This window comes from Polypterus senegalus, chromosome 12 (assembly GCF_016835505.1).
Source record: "Polypterus senegalus isolate Bchr_013 chromosome 12, ASM1683550v1, whole genome shotgun sequence".
NCBI classification, from domain to species: domain Eukaryota; kingdom Metazoa; phylum Chordata; class Cladistia; order Polypteriformes; family Polypteridae; genus Polypterus; species Polypterus senegalus.
Genome location: NC_053165.1, coordinates 160659261 through 160675445, shown reverse-complemented (window position 1 = coordinate 160675445; position 16185 = coordinate 160659261). Strand labels below are relative to the sequence as shown.

General features: G+C 42.6%; 1 protein-coding gene across 1 annotated transcript in view; it reads left to right on the top strand.

Moving 5' to 3' along the window:
• Nucleotides 1-5688: 5688 nt before the first annotated feature.
• The window catches only part of arhgap33 (Rho GTPase activating protein 33), a 113671-nt gene continuing 103174 nt past the window's right edge, over nucleotides 5689-16185 (top strand). Inside the window, exon 1 of the mRNA XM_039770539.1 lies at nucleotides 5689-5775. Within this exon, the coding sequence (XP_039626473.1) occupies nucleotides 5751-5775 (25 nt within the window). The 5' untranslated portion in view covers nucleotides 5689-5750. The remainder of the gene's footprint in view (nucleotides 5776-16185) is intronic.

Genomic DNA, 16185 nt, shown 5'->3' with positions numbered 1-16185 from the left:
TGTCTGCAACTGAAAAATGACACCCTGTGTGAAGGAGCTTCCTGTTTGTGGACTACTTTCATTATCCAGAATGCGTTTATTTTAACTGTATTTTAGCAACAAAATGCACGTGTTTTGCACATTGGGAGCACACGACTGGATGATTTGACGTATGGCTTATGTGACATGAGGAACTGGAGATTTTTTTACGGTCGTTCTTGATATTGTATGCTGTTTTCCAGCACTGGTCGCTCTAGGCTTCCATTCTATTAGAAATGTCGTTATCTCCGTTCTCCATGAAAACATGAAATTAAACGACAAACCACTACAAATGTGGTAAGATTTTAAACGGGACACTCTTGATGTACAATTGTGAGGCACTAGAGGTCGCTGTGGTCGACATCCTCGGTTCTTCTAAAAAGGCCGTCCCTGATCTAGACTTAAAGCCAAGGGCCGCTGCACAGAAACACCCCACCTGTGCTCAATGACGTCACAGTGAGAGGTTCACGTAAAGGTATGTGTGGAGAAGGAGGTGGCAAACGGACATACGAGAAGGGAAGTTGCCCCCATTTTTATAGGGGGAGCCATACATTTTGCAGGCAGGAAAACTGTAGATGTATATAGAATGTTTCTTCTGACCTTTTTTTCTTACAGTTGTCATGTTTCATTGTTTGTATTTAATTAATTATTTTTATTTTTTTTTTTGGGATACTTCTCTGAAATGGTAGTTAAGGCACCGCGACCCTCACCAGGAAAGCGAATGGGAAGGTGAGACGAGATCTCGAGTTGCCTCCATTGCTGTACTCGCCAGAAGAAACTTCCTTTAATTATTACGAAAATGTGATCCTCCTGCACCATCTGCTGGACAACATTGGTACGACAGTTTCAGCCCTCGTGCGGACGCGTCGTAATCCTGCGTTGCGTTGCGTTGCGTTGCTTTGAGATCAACGGTGCTGAATAAAATAACCATCGGAGAAGGAAGGTGAGCTTTATTTCTACTAAAACGCAGACTTAAATGTGTTTAGTTTTATATGAAGGTGAGGTTTTAACATAAATACAGCAGAACCTTAGGATGGCTCAGTAAAGGTATATTGATACCATCATCCATCCATCCATTCATTTTCTAACTGGCCTCGTGAAGAAAACAAAAACGTATAAAACAGTCGCGCTGATGCTGCGAGTTTTTAAAAGTCAGGGACACGTTTTCGTATATGAACTAATTAAATAAAAATTAAATACATAAATGCGCAAGTGAAACGTGACAGTAAATAAAAACACAATAATCTATCAGTATATTTCATAAAAAAAAGTTCTATGGAATATTCAGTGTTCTTGCTCCTTTCTTTATGTATCTCTTTTTATTTCTGCATTTATTTATATCAGTGACACCGACCTCACACAACATCCAATAATAAGCAGGGTAGCCACTCTTAACTTTTAGGAGAAACAGAAGACCACGTAACCAAATAAATACAGAAAAACACAGACATGTTTAATAAGTTGCACACGGAGTTTTCTAATTAAATACAACAGCAGCACATGTAAAACTCTTTATCATATCCCTGAAAAGCAAGAAATGTCAAATTCAAGCTTAGGAGTACAACATCAAACAGAACTCGTCCTCACTCAAATCATCAACTTTAACTTTAAACTTTCCCGTTTGTACTTTTTCAGTTTCTCACAATATCGTTGATGGCACCGTCCATCTTTAACGTCCTTGATGACAGACTTTGGTGGTTTCCAAGTGTCGCAGTTCATATTTAATGACATCTTTTGCTATCGGCACGTGACTGACCGACTGACATCAAGGCGTGTGCATTATGCAGGATGTGACGTCAGGGCACATGTCACCAATCACAATCACCAAGTTAATTTAGTCATGCACAGTCTACCGTAGTATGTATTACATGTTAGAGATGCGCAGAGTTGACACGTTTTCGTTAAGATGTACGAAGCAAGGGCGGCACGGTGGCGCAGTGGGTAGCGCTGCTGCCTCGCAGTTAGGAGACCTGGGTTTCACATGCGTGGAGTTTGCATGTTCTCCCACAGTCCAGAGACATGCAGGTTAGATGCGTTGGCAATTTTAAATTGTCTCGTGTGTGTGTGTGTGTGTGTGCGCGCCCTGCTGTGGGCTGACACCCTGCCTGGGGTTTGTTTCCTGCCTTGCGCCCTGTGTTGGCTGGGATTGGCTCCAGCAGACCCCCGTGACCCTGTAATTGGGATATAGCGGGTTGGATAATGGATGGATGTACGAAACAATAAATGTATGTACGCAAGAAACTGTAGTTCAAGAATTGTGCTAAAAGTGTGATGAAAAAACAGAGTTGGGAGACAAATCAGAAACAGACAGGAACAGAAATGAAAATAATATATATACTGTATATAGTTTTTAAGAACCACACTTATAAGCGTGGTTTCTAAAAAGTATTCTATTCTTTTCAACTTTTTAGTCTTGGGTTTGTTTTAGTTCTATCCGTTACTAGCGCCATTAGTTGGTGAAATCTTGAACTATTCTTCATATGAAAATTTAATTTCTTAATTAACATGGATTAATTGATCAATTAGTGAAACTGATTATTGATTCATATATTGTCATCGGAAGTGAGTAAAAGTGAGTGCACAATTTCAAGTCATCCGGACAATATGAAGTGGATAATATAAAGCGTGGTAATAAAACAAGGATCTAGTTGGGCAAACATAAGGGTGGTAACACTGCCGATAAGAAACGAACTGAAACTGTCACTTCACGTTTCACTCGTCAGAGTTAAGAGGGCGGGTTCTAGAAAGTGTCCTGTTTTTTGATTGGTCAATCGTCGATAATACTGACGTATGAGCTGCAGCGCTCCTAAGGCAAGCAAAGCGCATGCTCAAAATTGTGTGGCTTCGCGCAAGAAAAGGTTGGCCGGAATTATTGAGCAAAGCGGCGGCTGCTTTAATTGAAGAGGCCTGGAATTCATCGTCAACTCAGGGGTCTGCATACAAATGGGGCACCTGATGGTCGAAGGTTCTGCCCACGATTGCCCGGTCATAAAAGCAGTACAGTACTCGCTAGAGCCCGTCCTCTAATGGCAGTTTAAATAGTGATCTCTATTAACGCCTAGATTGCTAAACTGGTATGTGAATAAATGTGAAAGGCACTATATAATAAACAGGTTGACGTAAAGTGCATTGTATAATCAACAGATCTGAAAAGCATACTATAATGGATTTGAAAGGCACTATTTTAAATATATACATAGATGAAAGGTACTAAATAATGCAAAGATTGACTGATAGAGAGGTATGAAAAGAACTATAAGATACACAGAGATAGACTTGAAAGGCCCAATACAATACATACAGTGCCTTTAAAAAGTGTACAGATCCCTTCACTTCTTTCACATTTTGTTAATGGTGGTAATCGCAGAATATGCTAAAAGTGAAGGAGTTGGAATGCTCTCTGAAGGCACATAAGATTGATGGACAGATAGATGTGAAAAGCACTACATAATAGAAATGAAAGGCACTATATGATAGATATACTTAGATGTAAAAGGTACTATAATACATAGATTGATCAACAAGATGTTAAAGGCACTATATACAGTGATAGAGTGATTTGAAAAGTACTACATTACAGAAAGACAGCTAAGGGCGGCACGGTGGCGCAGTGGGTAGTGCTGCTGCCTCGCAGTTAGGAGACCCGGGTTTGCCTCGTGCATGTTCTCCCCGTGTCTGCGTGGGTTTCCTCTCACAGTCCAAAGACATGCAGGTTAGGTGCATTGGCGATCCTACATTGTCCCTACTGTGTGCTTGGTGTGTGTGTGTGTGTGTGCGCCCTGCGATGGGATGGCGCCCTGCCCGGGTTTGTTTCCTGCCTGTGTTTGCTGGGATTGGCTCCAGCAGACCCCAATGATCCTGTAGTTAGGATATAGCGGGTTGGGTAATGGATGGATGGAAGATAGCTAAATGTGAAAGGCACTATATCGTATACATAGACAGATATAAAGAGCACTATGCATTGAAACACACACATATAGATATGAAAGGCACTATATTATACATATGCATAGACAGATATAAAAGGTACTATATAATAGATTGATAGACCGATGGATGGGTGGATGTGAAAGGCACTATATAATAGAGAGTTTGAAAAGCATTATATAATACAAAGATAGCTAAATCTGAAAGTCATTATAGAATAGATAGATTGTAAAGCCACTGTATTATACATATACATATTGTCAGGGATGCCAGGGGCCATGACCCGGCCGGGACGCCATGAGGGACCGGATGTGGGTCTGTGCCCACCCTGGATCACGTGGGGGTCGCCTTCCTGGCTGCTTTGGGGGCCACGGGTAGAGGGCATGGAAGCTCCACCCTGTAGGGGCCCGTGGTCACCGCCAGGAGGCGCCCCAATGCCTTGGGACCTGTTACCTCAGCACTTCCGCCACACCAGGAAGTGCTGGGGGGAAGAATTAGACGCGCCGGAGAGCTGCCGGGAGGACAGCCGGCACTTCCGCCACGCTGGGGCGTGGCTAGAGGAGGAATGCCGGGAACACCCGGGGCTCATCCGGGGACTCTATAAAAGGGGCCGTCTCCCATCATTCGAGGCTGGAGTCGGGAGGAGGAAGGACGAACCTCAGGAGAGCTGTGGAGGCGGCCCGAAGAGAAAGGCATTGTGGCCAGGACTGTGATTGGGGTATTTGTGCATGTGACTGGGGTCTGAGTGACCAATGGATTGGGGTCTTTGTGACCAATTATTGTATATAGTGTAAATAAACGTGTGGTGGTGTTTTAACAACATGTCCGCCTGTCTGTGTCCGGGCCAGGTTCACAATAGACAGATGTGAAAGGTACTGTATAATACGTACTGTAGATTGGATAGATAAATGGACAGACGTGAAAGACACTATATAATAGAGAGATTTTAAAGGTATTATAGACAAACTTGAAAGGCACTACATCTACATAGACACATGTAAAAGGTATATAATTCATATATTGATATACAGATAGATGAATAGATGTGAAAGGCACTATATCATAGACAGACTTGAAAGGTAGTATATCATAAATATACATAAATGAATATACAGTATCTGTATATAGAAAGCAATGATACACAGACAGATGGCTAGATGTGAAAGGCACTATAAGACAGATAGATAGCTTTGAAAGGCGCTATATAATAGATAGACAGACTTGCAAGGCACCATATTATACATATACAAGGAGAGATATTAAAGCTGCCATATAATTAATAGCTATTACATTACAATAAGGGGCAGCACCACAGCAGGGTGGTCAATGCTCAGTTGGCTGCCCAGTCATGTTCTTTATGGGGTCTGCTTGTTCTCCTGGTGCACGTGTGGGTTCTTCTCCAGGAGCTCTGCCTTCATCGCTCATCCCAAAGCCACGTCGACTGGTCACACGGTCAGACAGAGGTGGGCCGCCAGCCTTAGAGTTTACAGTCCAGTAGATCAGACCCTACTGCCTACTTGTCCACCTCCATGGCCAGACCTTCAGCTCAGAACCTGAGGTCACATCACACGCATAATGGCAGGATAAGCACATGCGGCCTCAAACGTTTACCTTAATAAGACAAGGCTTTCTTTTTTTCGTGCCCGCTGTGGTTACTTTGTGAAATACTTCCTATTTGTCAAGGAGGAGCTAATCAACTGCTAAAGCAAAAGACAAAGGCGGGCACTTTTTTTTTTTTTTTTTTTGTCACTTCAAAAGAGCCAAAAGGAAGTGAAAAGAGCTATCTGGTCACACCACCCCGTACAATGGACATGCAAAGAAAGGGGACAGGTAAGCATTTGGCTTCATTTTCCTGCCGTTTTTCAAATGCAAATTGTTCTTCCTGCCTAAGGCCGGCAACATCACTCATGTCATGCAAATGCATCTCGCTGCTTCAGTGTCATTGACTGTGGAGGTGTCGTCTGTTTCTGCCAATTGGTCTGCGTGTTTGTGACAGGTGAGTGCAGCCTGTCAGTGGGCCGCAGGTGGCGAGTTCCTTTTGTGTGTTATGTGTGAGACTGACAGGAAGGGGGCCGAGAGTAGAGAGTGATGGGACGAGATGTGAAAGGCGCTATATGGTAGATGGAACAGCACTGTAAAATATTAGTTATTTAAGGGAGCTCGACATAAACGGCACTGTATGTATAAGAAAGAGAGAAAGGCACTTCAAACATCACAGCATGCAGAAGAAAAATAGATTTAAAAGATAGAGAAATAAATAGACATAAAATGTGAATGAGGTGGACATGAAAGGCACTATAGGCAAATGGAAAAAAGAAATAAAAGGAAATGTATGTGAAAGGCACTATATGCAAAAGATACAATAAAAGGAGATGTACAGTATAGGAAAGGCACTTTGTTAAATGGTATCACCTACATCTGAACACCAGCAAGACCAAAGAGCTGGTGGTGGATTTTAGGAGACCAGACCCCTCATGGACCCCGTGATCATCAGAGGTGACTGTGCAGAGGGTGCAGACCTATAAATACCTGGGAGTGCAGCTGGATGATAAACTGGACAGAGCCGACTATACTTCATTAGAAGGCTGGCGTCCTTCAACATCTGCAATAAGATGCTGCAGATGTTCTATCAGACGGTGGTGGTGAGTGCCCTCTTCTACGCGGTGGTGTGCTGGGGAGGCAGCATAAAGAAGAGGGACGCCTCACACCTGGACAAACTGGTGAGGAAGGCAGGCTCTATTGTAGGCACGGAGCTGGACAGTTTGACATCCGTGGCAGAGCGACGGGCGCTGAGCAGACTCCTGTCAATCATGGAGAATCCACTGAACGGGATCATCTCCAGACAGAGGAGCAGCTTCAGGGACAGACTGCTGTCAACGTCCTGCTCCACTGACAGACTGAGGAGACCCCACACTATGCGACTCGGGGGGTAAACGTTAACATTATACAAAGTTATTGTCTGTTATACCTGCCTGGCACTCCCCACCTTGCATTTTTTAACTTGCATTGCATTGTTATCACTCTTTAATTTAATATTGTTATTATCAGTATACTGCTGCTGGAGTATGGGAATTTCCCCTTGGGATTAATAAATTATCTATCTATCTATCTATCTATCTATCTATCTATCTATCTATCTATCTATCTATAATATAGTGCCTTTCACATTATTTATCTATCTATCTATCTATCTATCTATCTATCTATCAATCAATCATATAGTGCCTTTCACATTATCTATCTATCTATCAATCATATAGTGCCTTTCCTATCTATCTATCTATCTATCTATCTATATGCAAAAGATAAAATAGAAATAAAAGATGTAATTGAAAGGCGCTGTAGGCAAAAGGAAAACTAGAGATAAAAGGATTTATATGCCAAATAAAGATCTATAGATATGAAGTGCACTCTATAATAGAGAGATCTGAAGAGTATTAAATAATAGTCAGATATGAAAGGCACTATATAATGTGCTCTCTATCTATAATGCCTCTCAGCACTCACTCATATTGTAGCCACAACTGAATTATGGGAGATGAAGTTTGATTGTGGGTGTACTGGTGAAGACTACGGTCTTCAAACCCTGAGGTGGTGGGTTCAGATCCCACTGCTGACACCACTTTGTGACCATAAGCAAGTCACTGCATCTGTGTTGCATGTGTTCCAATTAGGGGCACAGGTGCCCTGTGTCACGTTGGTCTTGGCCGAATTATAATAACGGAGATGGACGGATTGCCCTTTCCAGAGTTGGTTCCCATCTTTCGCTCGGTGCTAGCAGGACAGGCGCCAACGCTCTTGTGACTTTGGACTTCATAAGGAGGTCAGAGAAGGGAGAGATGGATGGTTAATCCTTGTGTTGGGAATGAAGAGATGAAGGGAGGTGATGCAGGTGGCACGGTGGTCTAAGGTTGGCCCTGTTTCTTCTTCTCAAGACCACCTTGAGTTCCGGCACTACGGCTACCCGTTTTCTTCTCTTATCACCAAGATAAGAGTGTTTGGTTTAAAATGATTAGACTGGCAGAGTGTGTGTGTGTGAGTGAGTGTGTATGTGTGCCAGGGGCATCCATCCCCTGCAGTGTTCCCTTCATGCTGCCTTGAAGGTTCCAACTGCTAAACAGGTTAGGAAATGTTAGAAAAGTGAGAAGAGGTCATTAACAGACTATGCTTTGTGTTATATAGCGCCTTTTACAGTCGAGGGGCATCACAGGGTTGTGTGCAGCACGGTGCCGCCGTGTCAGCTCAGGCGGGTGACGTGTCATGGGTTATAACTAAAACGGCGAGCAGCAGGTTAACAAGTGCACTGCGTAGGCTCTCGGCTCTCAGCTCTCTTTGGCTTCATCTGATCTCCAACTGGAGGAAATCTAATAGATTAGGAATAAAACACACGCTGCCACTTTTTAATCAAGAATGATTTAACTGTAGTGTGTGTGACTGCGGAACATAAAACATTTTTAATTATACATTCATGAAGTGTAGTCATCACAGATGAACAAAGTGTCAGTGAGAATTCGGCCATTTTAATTTTTTTGTCTTGTTTGAGGAAGTGAGACCACCGATTGGTTCCTTAAAAATCCGACCGGGAGGCTCTCAGCTGCCCTACACGAGCCATCAAATCATAAATGTTGTGTACACAAAGGCGAAGCGAAACTTTATCTGTGCTGCTGGGGCTTTCCTAAAATGGAGCAATAAAAATGCGACTTGTGATTACAGTTATGCGAACTGGGGTGGGATACAGAAAGCATTCGGACCCCTTCGCTTACTGGACGCTTTGTTGGGTTGGAGACTTCATTTGAAAGGGACGTATTTGTCATGTCAGTCGCCACTCGGCATCCATCCATTATCCAACCCGCTATATCCTAACTACAGGGTCACGGGGGTCTGTTGGAGCCAATCCCAGCCAACACAGGGCACAAGGCAGGAAACAAACCCTGGGCAGGGTGCCAGCCCACCGCATATATTTGTGATATCTGATTCCTTGTTGGTGCCCATCCGATGACAGGACCCCTTCTACCCTACGATTCCTGTGATCCTCCATCAGAGCTGACTATACCTTGGGCAGTCAAAACAACTTGGCAGGTGGTGGGCACCACCAAGAAGAGAAGCAGAATAGGGGAGGAAGACGAGTAACACATTTTATAACAAGTAGGATCCCTTCTGACAATAATAATAATACATTTTGTTTATATAGTGCCTTTCCCAATACCAATCTTGCAGACACCAGTGAGCCACCAATCCGCCATAATGCTAATGCTGAAGGATGAGCTTCATCTTCCTGTGAACGTCACGATGAATAAATCGACGGCCAGCCGTCACTCGTATTATTTTAATAAGTGCGGTGTTTACTTCTGAGCCTTCTGGCGACATGTTCAGCACCTTCTACCTCACTTCCGTTCAAGTGGGTTTCATCCAAAGCCCCTAAGTGTTGGCCGTTTTTTTTTTTTTTTGCCACCGATGTAACTTTCGGTTGCCCTGACAACTGCAGATGACACTCCAGCGGGTGCGCGTCACGAGGTCACGTGGTGTAACGAGCGCCGCTCATTTCCTTTAATGTGCTGACAAAAGCCTGCAAGTTGTGCAGCATGACTGCGTTTTTTCAATCTTCTGTTTTGTTTTATTATTTATTTAGTTTATTTATAGAACTTCAGTTTTGTTTTTTTAGAATTACACTAAAACCTCTTTTCAAAATCTGTTAAAAATAAAAAGCATAATGTCACTGAAATGAGAGCATTTGTACGGTGGATGCATGTACGGCGTTAACTTTGAAGCAAAAGAATTATGACGGGCAGAATTTAATTAAAGCATCAAGAAGACAGTAACTAGCACCGGAAAACCACACTCAGGAAACACCAAAAAAAAAGCAGCACAAGTAAATCAAGACTTCACAGCTAACGTGCAAATGACATTCGGCCGAGTTGTCAGCCCGAGACACGAAGACGGCGTCACTGCCCACATTCGAAATCTGCCACAGCTCGCCAGATTTAAACGGCGCCCGATATGGACTTGTGTGTACACTGCTTTGTGGGCTTTTAAAATAGGATCTCAATAATGGCTGGCACGGCGTTGAAGTGACTGATAGCCAAATAAGCGACTGACTCCAAATCAGTGCTTCCCAAACTCGGTCCTGGGGGCCAAACTGTGGCTGCAGGTTTTTGTTCCAACGAGATTCCTAATCAGTTGATACACCTGAGAGCACTGATCTCATTGAATTAGCTGGCTTTATTTTTCTTTTATTCTACATTCAGAAAAGCACGGCAGCATGATTTTTACATTTATAAGACATTTAGAAATATTTCTGCTTTTGCTATCGATTTAAATCCTTAACTTTCTTTTGTTGGTTTCATTATATTTTGCCCTTTCTCTGTGCAGTTTTTCCCCTTCGTTGTATCTTATTGATCTATAAATCCATCCATCCATTATCCAACCCGCTATAGCCTAACTACAGAGTCACACAGGGCGCAAGGCAGGAACAAATCCCGGGCAGGGCGCCAGCCCACCGCAGGGCGCACACACTGGGGCTAATTTAGGATCGCCAATACCCCTAACCTGCATGTCTTTGGACTGTGGGAGGAAACCCACGCAGACACGGGGAGAACATGCAAACTCCACGCAGGGAGGACCCGGTAAGCGAACGCAGGTCTATATATATACACAAGTCAATGTGCGTGTGTGTGTGTGTGTGTGTGTTCCAGCATCACTTCCGAATGGCTGGAGCGGTTTTCATTAAACTTACTACACATGTTTCTCATTGGTCGACTAAAAATACTGTTGGGTGAAATCAACCCGAACCCACCCCCTTGTGGGGGGTGATCTTGCGGTCTTGTATACAGGCTATCATCCAGTCGACACTCGGAACGACCACTAGAGGGCGAACTGGAGGTAACTGCCTGCATTCTTTATGTTTAAGTGCCACCGTGCCCGCCTGTTACTTTTGAAATGTGAATATCCCCTTGGGATTAATAAAGTATCTATCTATCTATCTATCTATCTATCTATCTATTATATAGTGCCTTTCACTTCTATCTATCTATCTATCTATCTATCTATCTATCTATCTATCTATCTATCTATCTATAGTGCCTTTTATCTATCTATCTATCTATCTATCTATCTATCTATTATATAGTGCCTTTCACTTCTATCTATCTATCTATCTATCTATCTATCTATCTATCTATCTATCTGAAATGAAATAGAGTTGGCCGGTTACGAGCGCCAACTGGATGATAACATACATAGAAGACCGCAACACAAGCACATTAGTGAGTCTTCATTGTTTGTTAATTTATTTTTTTTTAAGTTGTGTTTTTTTTAATTATATTTTTCTCAAACAATTAAAAAAAAATGTATTTTCCTCCCAGGCAACACCGGGTATTTCAGCTAATGACAATTAAACATGAGCCGAGTAGACACGCTGGCAAACAACACAGAATAATGAAAGGCTACAACTACTGTAGCATCAGACCCACTAATTAGTAAATAATGGATTAATTAAACAATTAGAATATCTGGAAAAGTAGAATAAAAATGATGATGAAAATATTGTTAAAAAGAAAAAAATACATTATTCCCATATAACTGCTTGGTACATTTTATATATATATATATATATATATATATATATATATATATATATATATATATATATATACAGGTCCTTCTCAAAAAATTAGCATATTGTGATAAAGTTCATTATTTTCTGTAATGTACTGATAAACATTAGACTTTCATATATTTTAGATTCATTACACACAACTGAAGTAGTTCAAGCCTTTTATTGTTTTAATATTGATGATTTTGGCATACAGCTCATGAAAACCCAAAATTCCTATCTCAAAAATTAGCATATCATGAAAAGGTTCTCTAAACGAGCTATTAACCTAATCATCTGAATCAACTAATTAACTCTAAACACCTGCAAAAGATTCCTGAGGCTTTTAAAAACTCCCAGCCTGGTTCATTACTCAAAACCGCAATCATCTGTAAGACTGCCGACCTGACTGCTGTCCAGAAGGCCATCATTGACACCCTCAAGCAAGAGGGTACGACACAGAAAGAAATTTCTGAACGAATAGGCTGTTCCCAGAGTGTTGTATCAAGGCACCTCAGTGGGAAGTCTGTGGGAAGAAAAAAGTGTGGCAGAAAACACTGCACAACGAGAATAGGTGACCGGACCCTGAGGAAGATTGTGGAGAAGGACCGATTCCAGACCTTGGGGGACCTGCGGAAGCAGTGGACTGAGTCTGGAGTAGAAACATCCAGAGCCACCGTGTACAGGCGTGTGCAGGAAATGGGCTACAGGTGCCGCATTCCCCAGGTCAAGCCACTTTTGAACCAGAAACAGCGGCAGAAGCGCCTGACCTGGGCTACAGAGAAGCAGCACTGGACTGTTGCTCAGTGGTCCAAAGTACTTTTTTCGGATGAAAGCACATTTTGCATGTCATTAGGAAATCAAGGTACCAGAGTCTGGAGGAAGACTGGGGAGAGGGAAATGCCAAAATGCCTGAAGTCCAGTGTCAAGTACCCACAGTCAGTGATGGTCTGGGGTGCCATGTCAGCTGCTGGTGTTGGTCCACTGTGTTTTATCAAGGGCAGGGTCAATGCAGCTAGCTATCAGGAGATAGCTCTGCTGAAAAGCTTTATGGAGATGAAGATTTCATTTTTCAGCACGACCTGGCACCTGCTCACAGTGCCAAAACCACTGGTAAATGGTTTACTGACCATGGTATTGCTGTGCTCAATTGGCCTGCCAACTCTCCTGACCTGAACCCCATAGAGAATCTGTGGGATATTGTGAAGAGAAAGTTGAGAGACACAAGACCCAACACTCTGGATGAGCTTAAGGCCGCTATTGAAGCATCCTGGGCCTCCATAACACCTCAGCAGTGCCACAGGCTGATTGCCTCCATGCCACGCCGCATTGAAGCAGTCATTTCTGCAAAAGGATTCCCGACCAAGTATTGAGTGCATAACTGAACATAATTATTTGAAGTTTGACTTTTTTTGTATTAAAAACACTTTTCTTTTATTGGTCGGATGAAATATGCTAATTTTTTGAGATAGGAATTTTGGGTTTTCATGAGCTGTATGCCAAAATCATCAATATTAAAACAATAAAAGGCTTGAACTACTTCAGTTGTGTGTAATGAATCTAAAATATATGAAAGTCTAATGTTTATCAGTACATTACAGAAAATAATGAACTTTATCACAATATGCTATTTTTTGAGAAGGACCTGTATATATATATATATATATACACAGGGTGGTCCAGATCTAATTATGCAGATCCAGATTGTCTGGATGACTTTGATTTATGTGAGGACGATTCCAGTTCAGCGCAAAGATGATTCTTCATGTCGTCAGTTCGCACAGTTCTCGATGGTCCAGGATTTTTCAGGTGATTTTCTATGTAATAAACCTAATAAGTTATAGCATGGAAACACTGCTCTAAATCCACCATAGGGAATTGTTGCAGGTCCCATTAAGGAGGGCATTTCTTTTGAATGGGAAGCCTTGATTATGGGTCCAGAAGATACAAATTTTGAAAGAGGGGTTTTCTTAGCAATCTTGAGTTTTCCATCATACTATCCCCTAAGCCCTCCAAAAATGAGATCTACCCGTGACATGTTCCAGCACTACTCACTGCGCCACCGTGCCACCCTGGACAGAGATCAGTTTTTCAAAATTGCTCAACAAATTGTACAAAAATTCCTTGGACTTTAACTGCGACTTTACAGTCTCTGGTAGTGCTGCTGCCTCATAGTAAGTACACCCAGGTTCGCTTCCCAGGTCCTCCCTTTGTGGAGTCTGCATGTTCTCCCCGTGTCTGCATGGGTTGCCTCCCACAGTCCAATCCTAAATTGTCCCTAGTGTGTGTTTGGTGTGTGTGTGCCCCGCGGTGGGCTGGCACCCTGTCCAGGTTTTTTTCCTGCGTTGGCTGGGATTGGCTCCAGCAGACCCCCGTGACTCTGTGTTAGGCTATAGCAGGTTGGATAATGACAGACTGACTAACAATATTGTTGTGTTTAAGATCCTCCAAAAAAAAAGTCAATTGCAAGGACTTGGAAGCAGTTCAGGCCACGTCAGCTGACCCCTCCGGGGTTTCACCCGCTAATGAGACACGATGGGACAAAGTTTCTCCATTTCACGACACGTCTCAGAAATGGGGATTTGGTAATACTGGCACGTGAGGAGGGTCGTTTTCTGTCATTTCGAGGTTGCTGATCACAATTGTGATTATATTTTTGCTCATTTTGGCCCACTACCAGAAGGTTGAAAATGACCAGTTTCAAACCTACTATAACCACAAGGGGGCAGTGGAGAGTCCCAAGCCCAAGACTCAGTATAACACCACACGTGGACAGGAGGACTTTAGGGACCTTCAAAACTCAACTTGATGTAATTTCAGAAGAATGAAGCGGATAGGACTGGTGGGCTTTGTTGGGCCGAATGGGCTGTTCTTGTCCAGCTAGTCCTAATATGATGTGATTTTTGATTCTTTTAGAGGGCCGTAGCACTCTATGGTCCTCTTTTAGGGTGTCATGAATAACACACTTCAGTTACAATCAAGAATATTTAGACTTGAACATTTTAAATTGAAGGACATAGAATTTTACTATTTCAAATATTTGACACACCTCTTCTTGTTTCTGATGTACTTCTACCTAATAATCCCTTCAGTGTTAGTGGCACATTTATTTAAAGCAGAAGGAGATGAAGCAGAAATCCTGACAAACTTTAAGAAGGATCCGGATGAGATATGGGGATAGCTGAGCTATTGGCTAAGAAAATGACCTTGATGGACTGAATGGTCTTCTATAAACTTCATGGACTGAATGGTCTGCTCTAAGTTTGATAAACTTAATGGTCTTCACAAAGCTCAATGGATTGAATGGTCTCCTCTAAGATTCATGGACTGAATGGTCTCCTTAAAGCTTCATGGACTGAATGTTCTCTTCTAAGATTCATGGACCGAATGGTCTCCATAAAGCTTCATGGGCTGAATGGTCTCCTCTGAGATTCATGGACTGAATGGTCTCCTCTAACCTTCATGGACTGAATGGTCTCCACAAGGTTTGAAGGACCAAATGTTTTCCTCTAAGCTTCATGGACTGAATGGTCTCCACAAAGCTCAATGGACTGAATGATCTGCTCTAACCTTCATGGACTGAATGGTCTCCACAAGGCTTGAAAGACCAAATGGTATCCTCTAAGCTTCATGGACTGAATGGTCTCCAAAAAGCTCCATGGACCAAATGGTCTCCTCTAAGCTTGATAGACTGAATGGTCTCCACAAAGTGTGACGGACTGAATGGTCTCCTCTCATTGGTCAGATTTCTTTTGTTCTTATGTTCTGAAAGGAGAGAACAAAGTGTTAATATGTGCGTAATATTTGTACCGGCGTCTGCTCATCACAAGTTACGTCGTAAATTCAAAGAGCTGTGCTGAGAAAGAACACTCTACTGATCTCAAAACCAAGCCAGCTATGCACTGCATCAAACGTTGCCCTAGAAAATCTATTTAAGTCTTCTTTAATATAGCAGAAGGAATTAGAGCGATGTTCCATCTGAAGCTGCGAGAAGCTCCAGACCTCCAGAATGGCTGCAATGAAACCCTGCAGCGCCTGTGGCCTTCCCCTTTGGCTATCCCTGACCAAACCCATCTTAACGTGTAAAGGAAGCACTAAAGAAAAGTCAGCTGCTGGTTATTAGTTGTGGTAAAGCACTCTGAAGAAGAACAGATGGTGTGCTTTTTGAAGCTCCTGTACTTCTATTATGGAAATCGGGATTCTTTGGTAGTACAGTCTGTCATCCAGATGTGTTGAATGTCACAGACTGAAGTCGGCTTCTTGCTGCGAAGAAATGCTAACAATGGTGATCATTAAAAAAAATCATAACATGCCATGTGATAGATCTATCAGTTAGAGCTGAGAGGTCATTTTTTCTTTGGTGTTCATCTAAATGTTGAATGTCCAAGAAAAGAACCAGGATGGTATTACTGTAAAGTCAAGGATGGTGAGTAAAGGGTACGTAGGATATGCCCCGTGGGACGCAGGATAAACAGATGTAAACGTTAACAAGTCAATGACTGGAAGACATCCTTTCCAGCATGTATCCTGTGAAACTGAAAGATGTTCACTCATTGATCAACTCTCAGGACCACTCTACTAAAACTGGGTAGGCCCTCCTTTTCACTCGCCTCGGTTCTTCATGGTGTGGATTCCGCTAGAACTTGGAA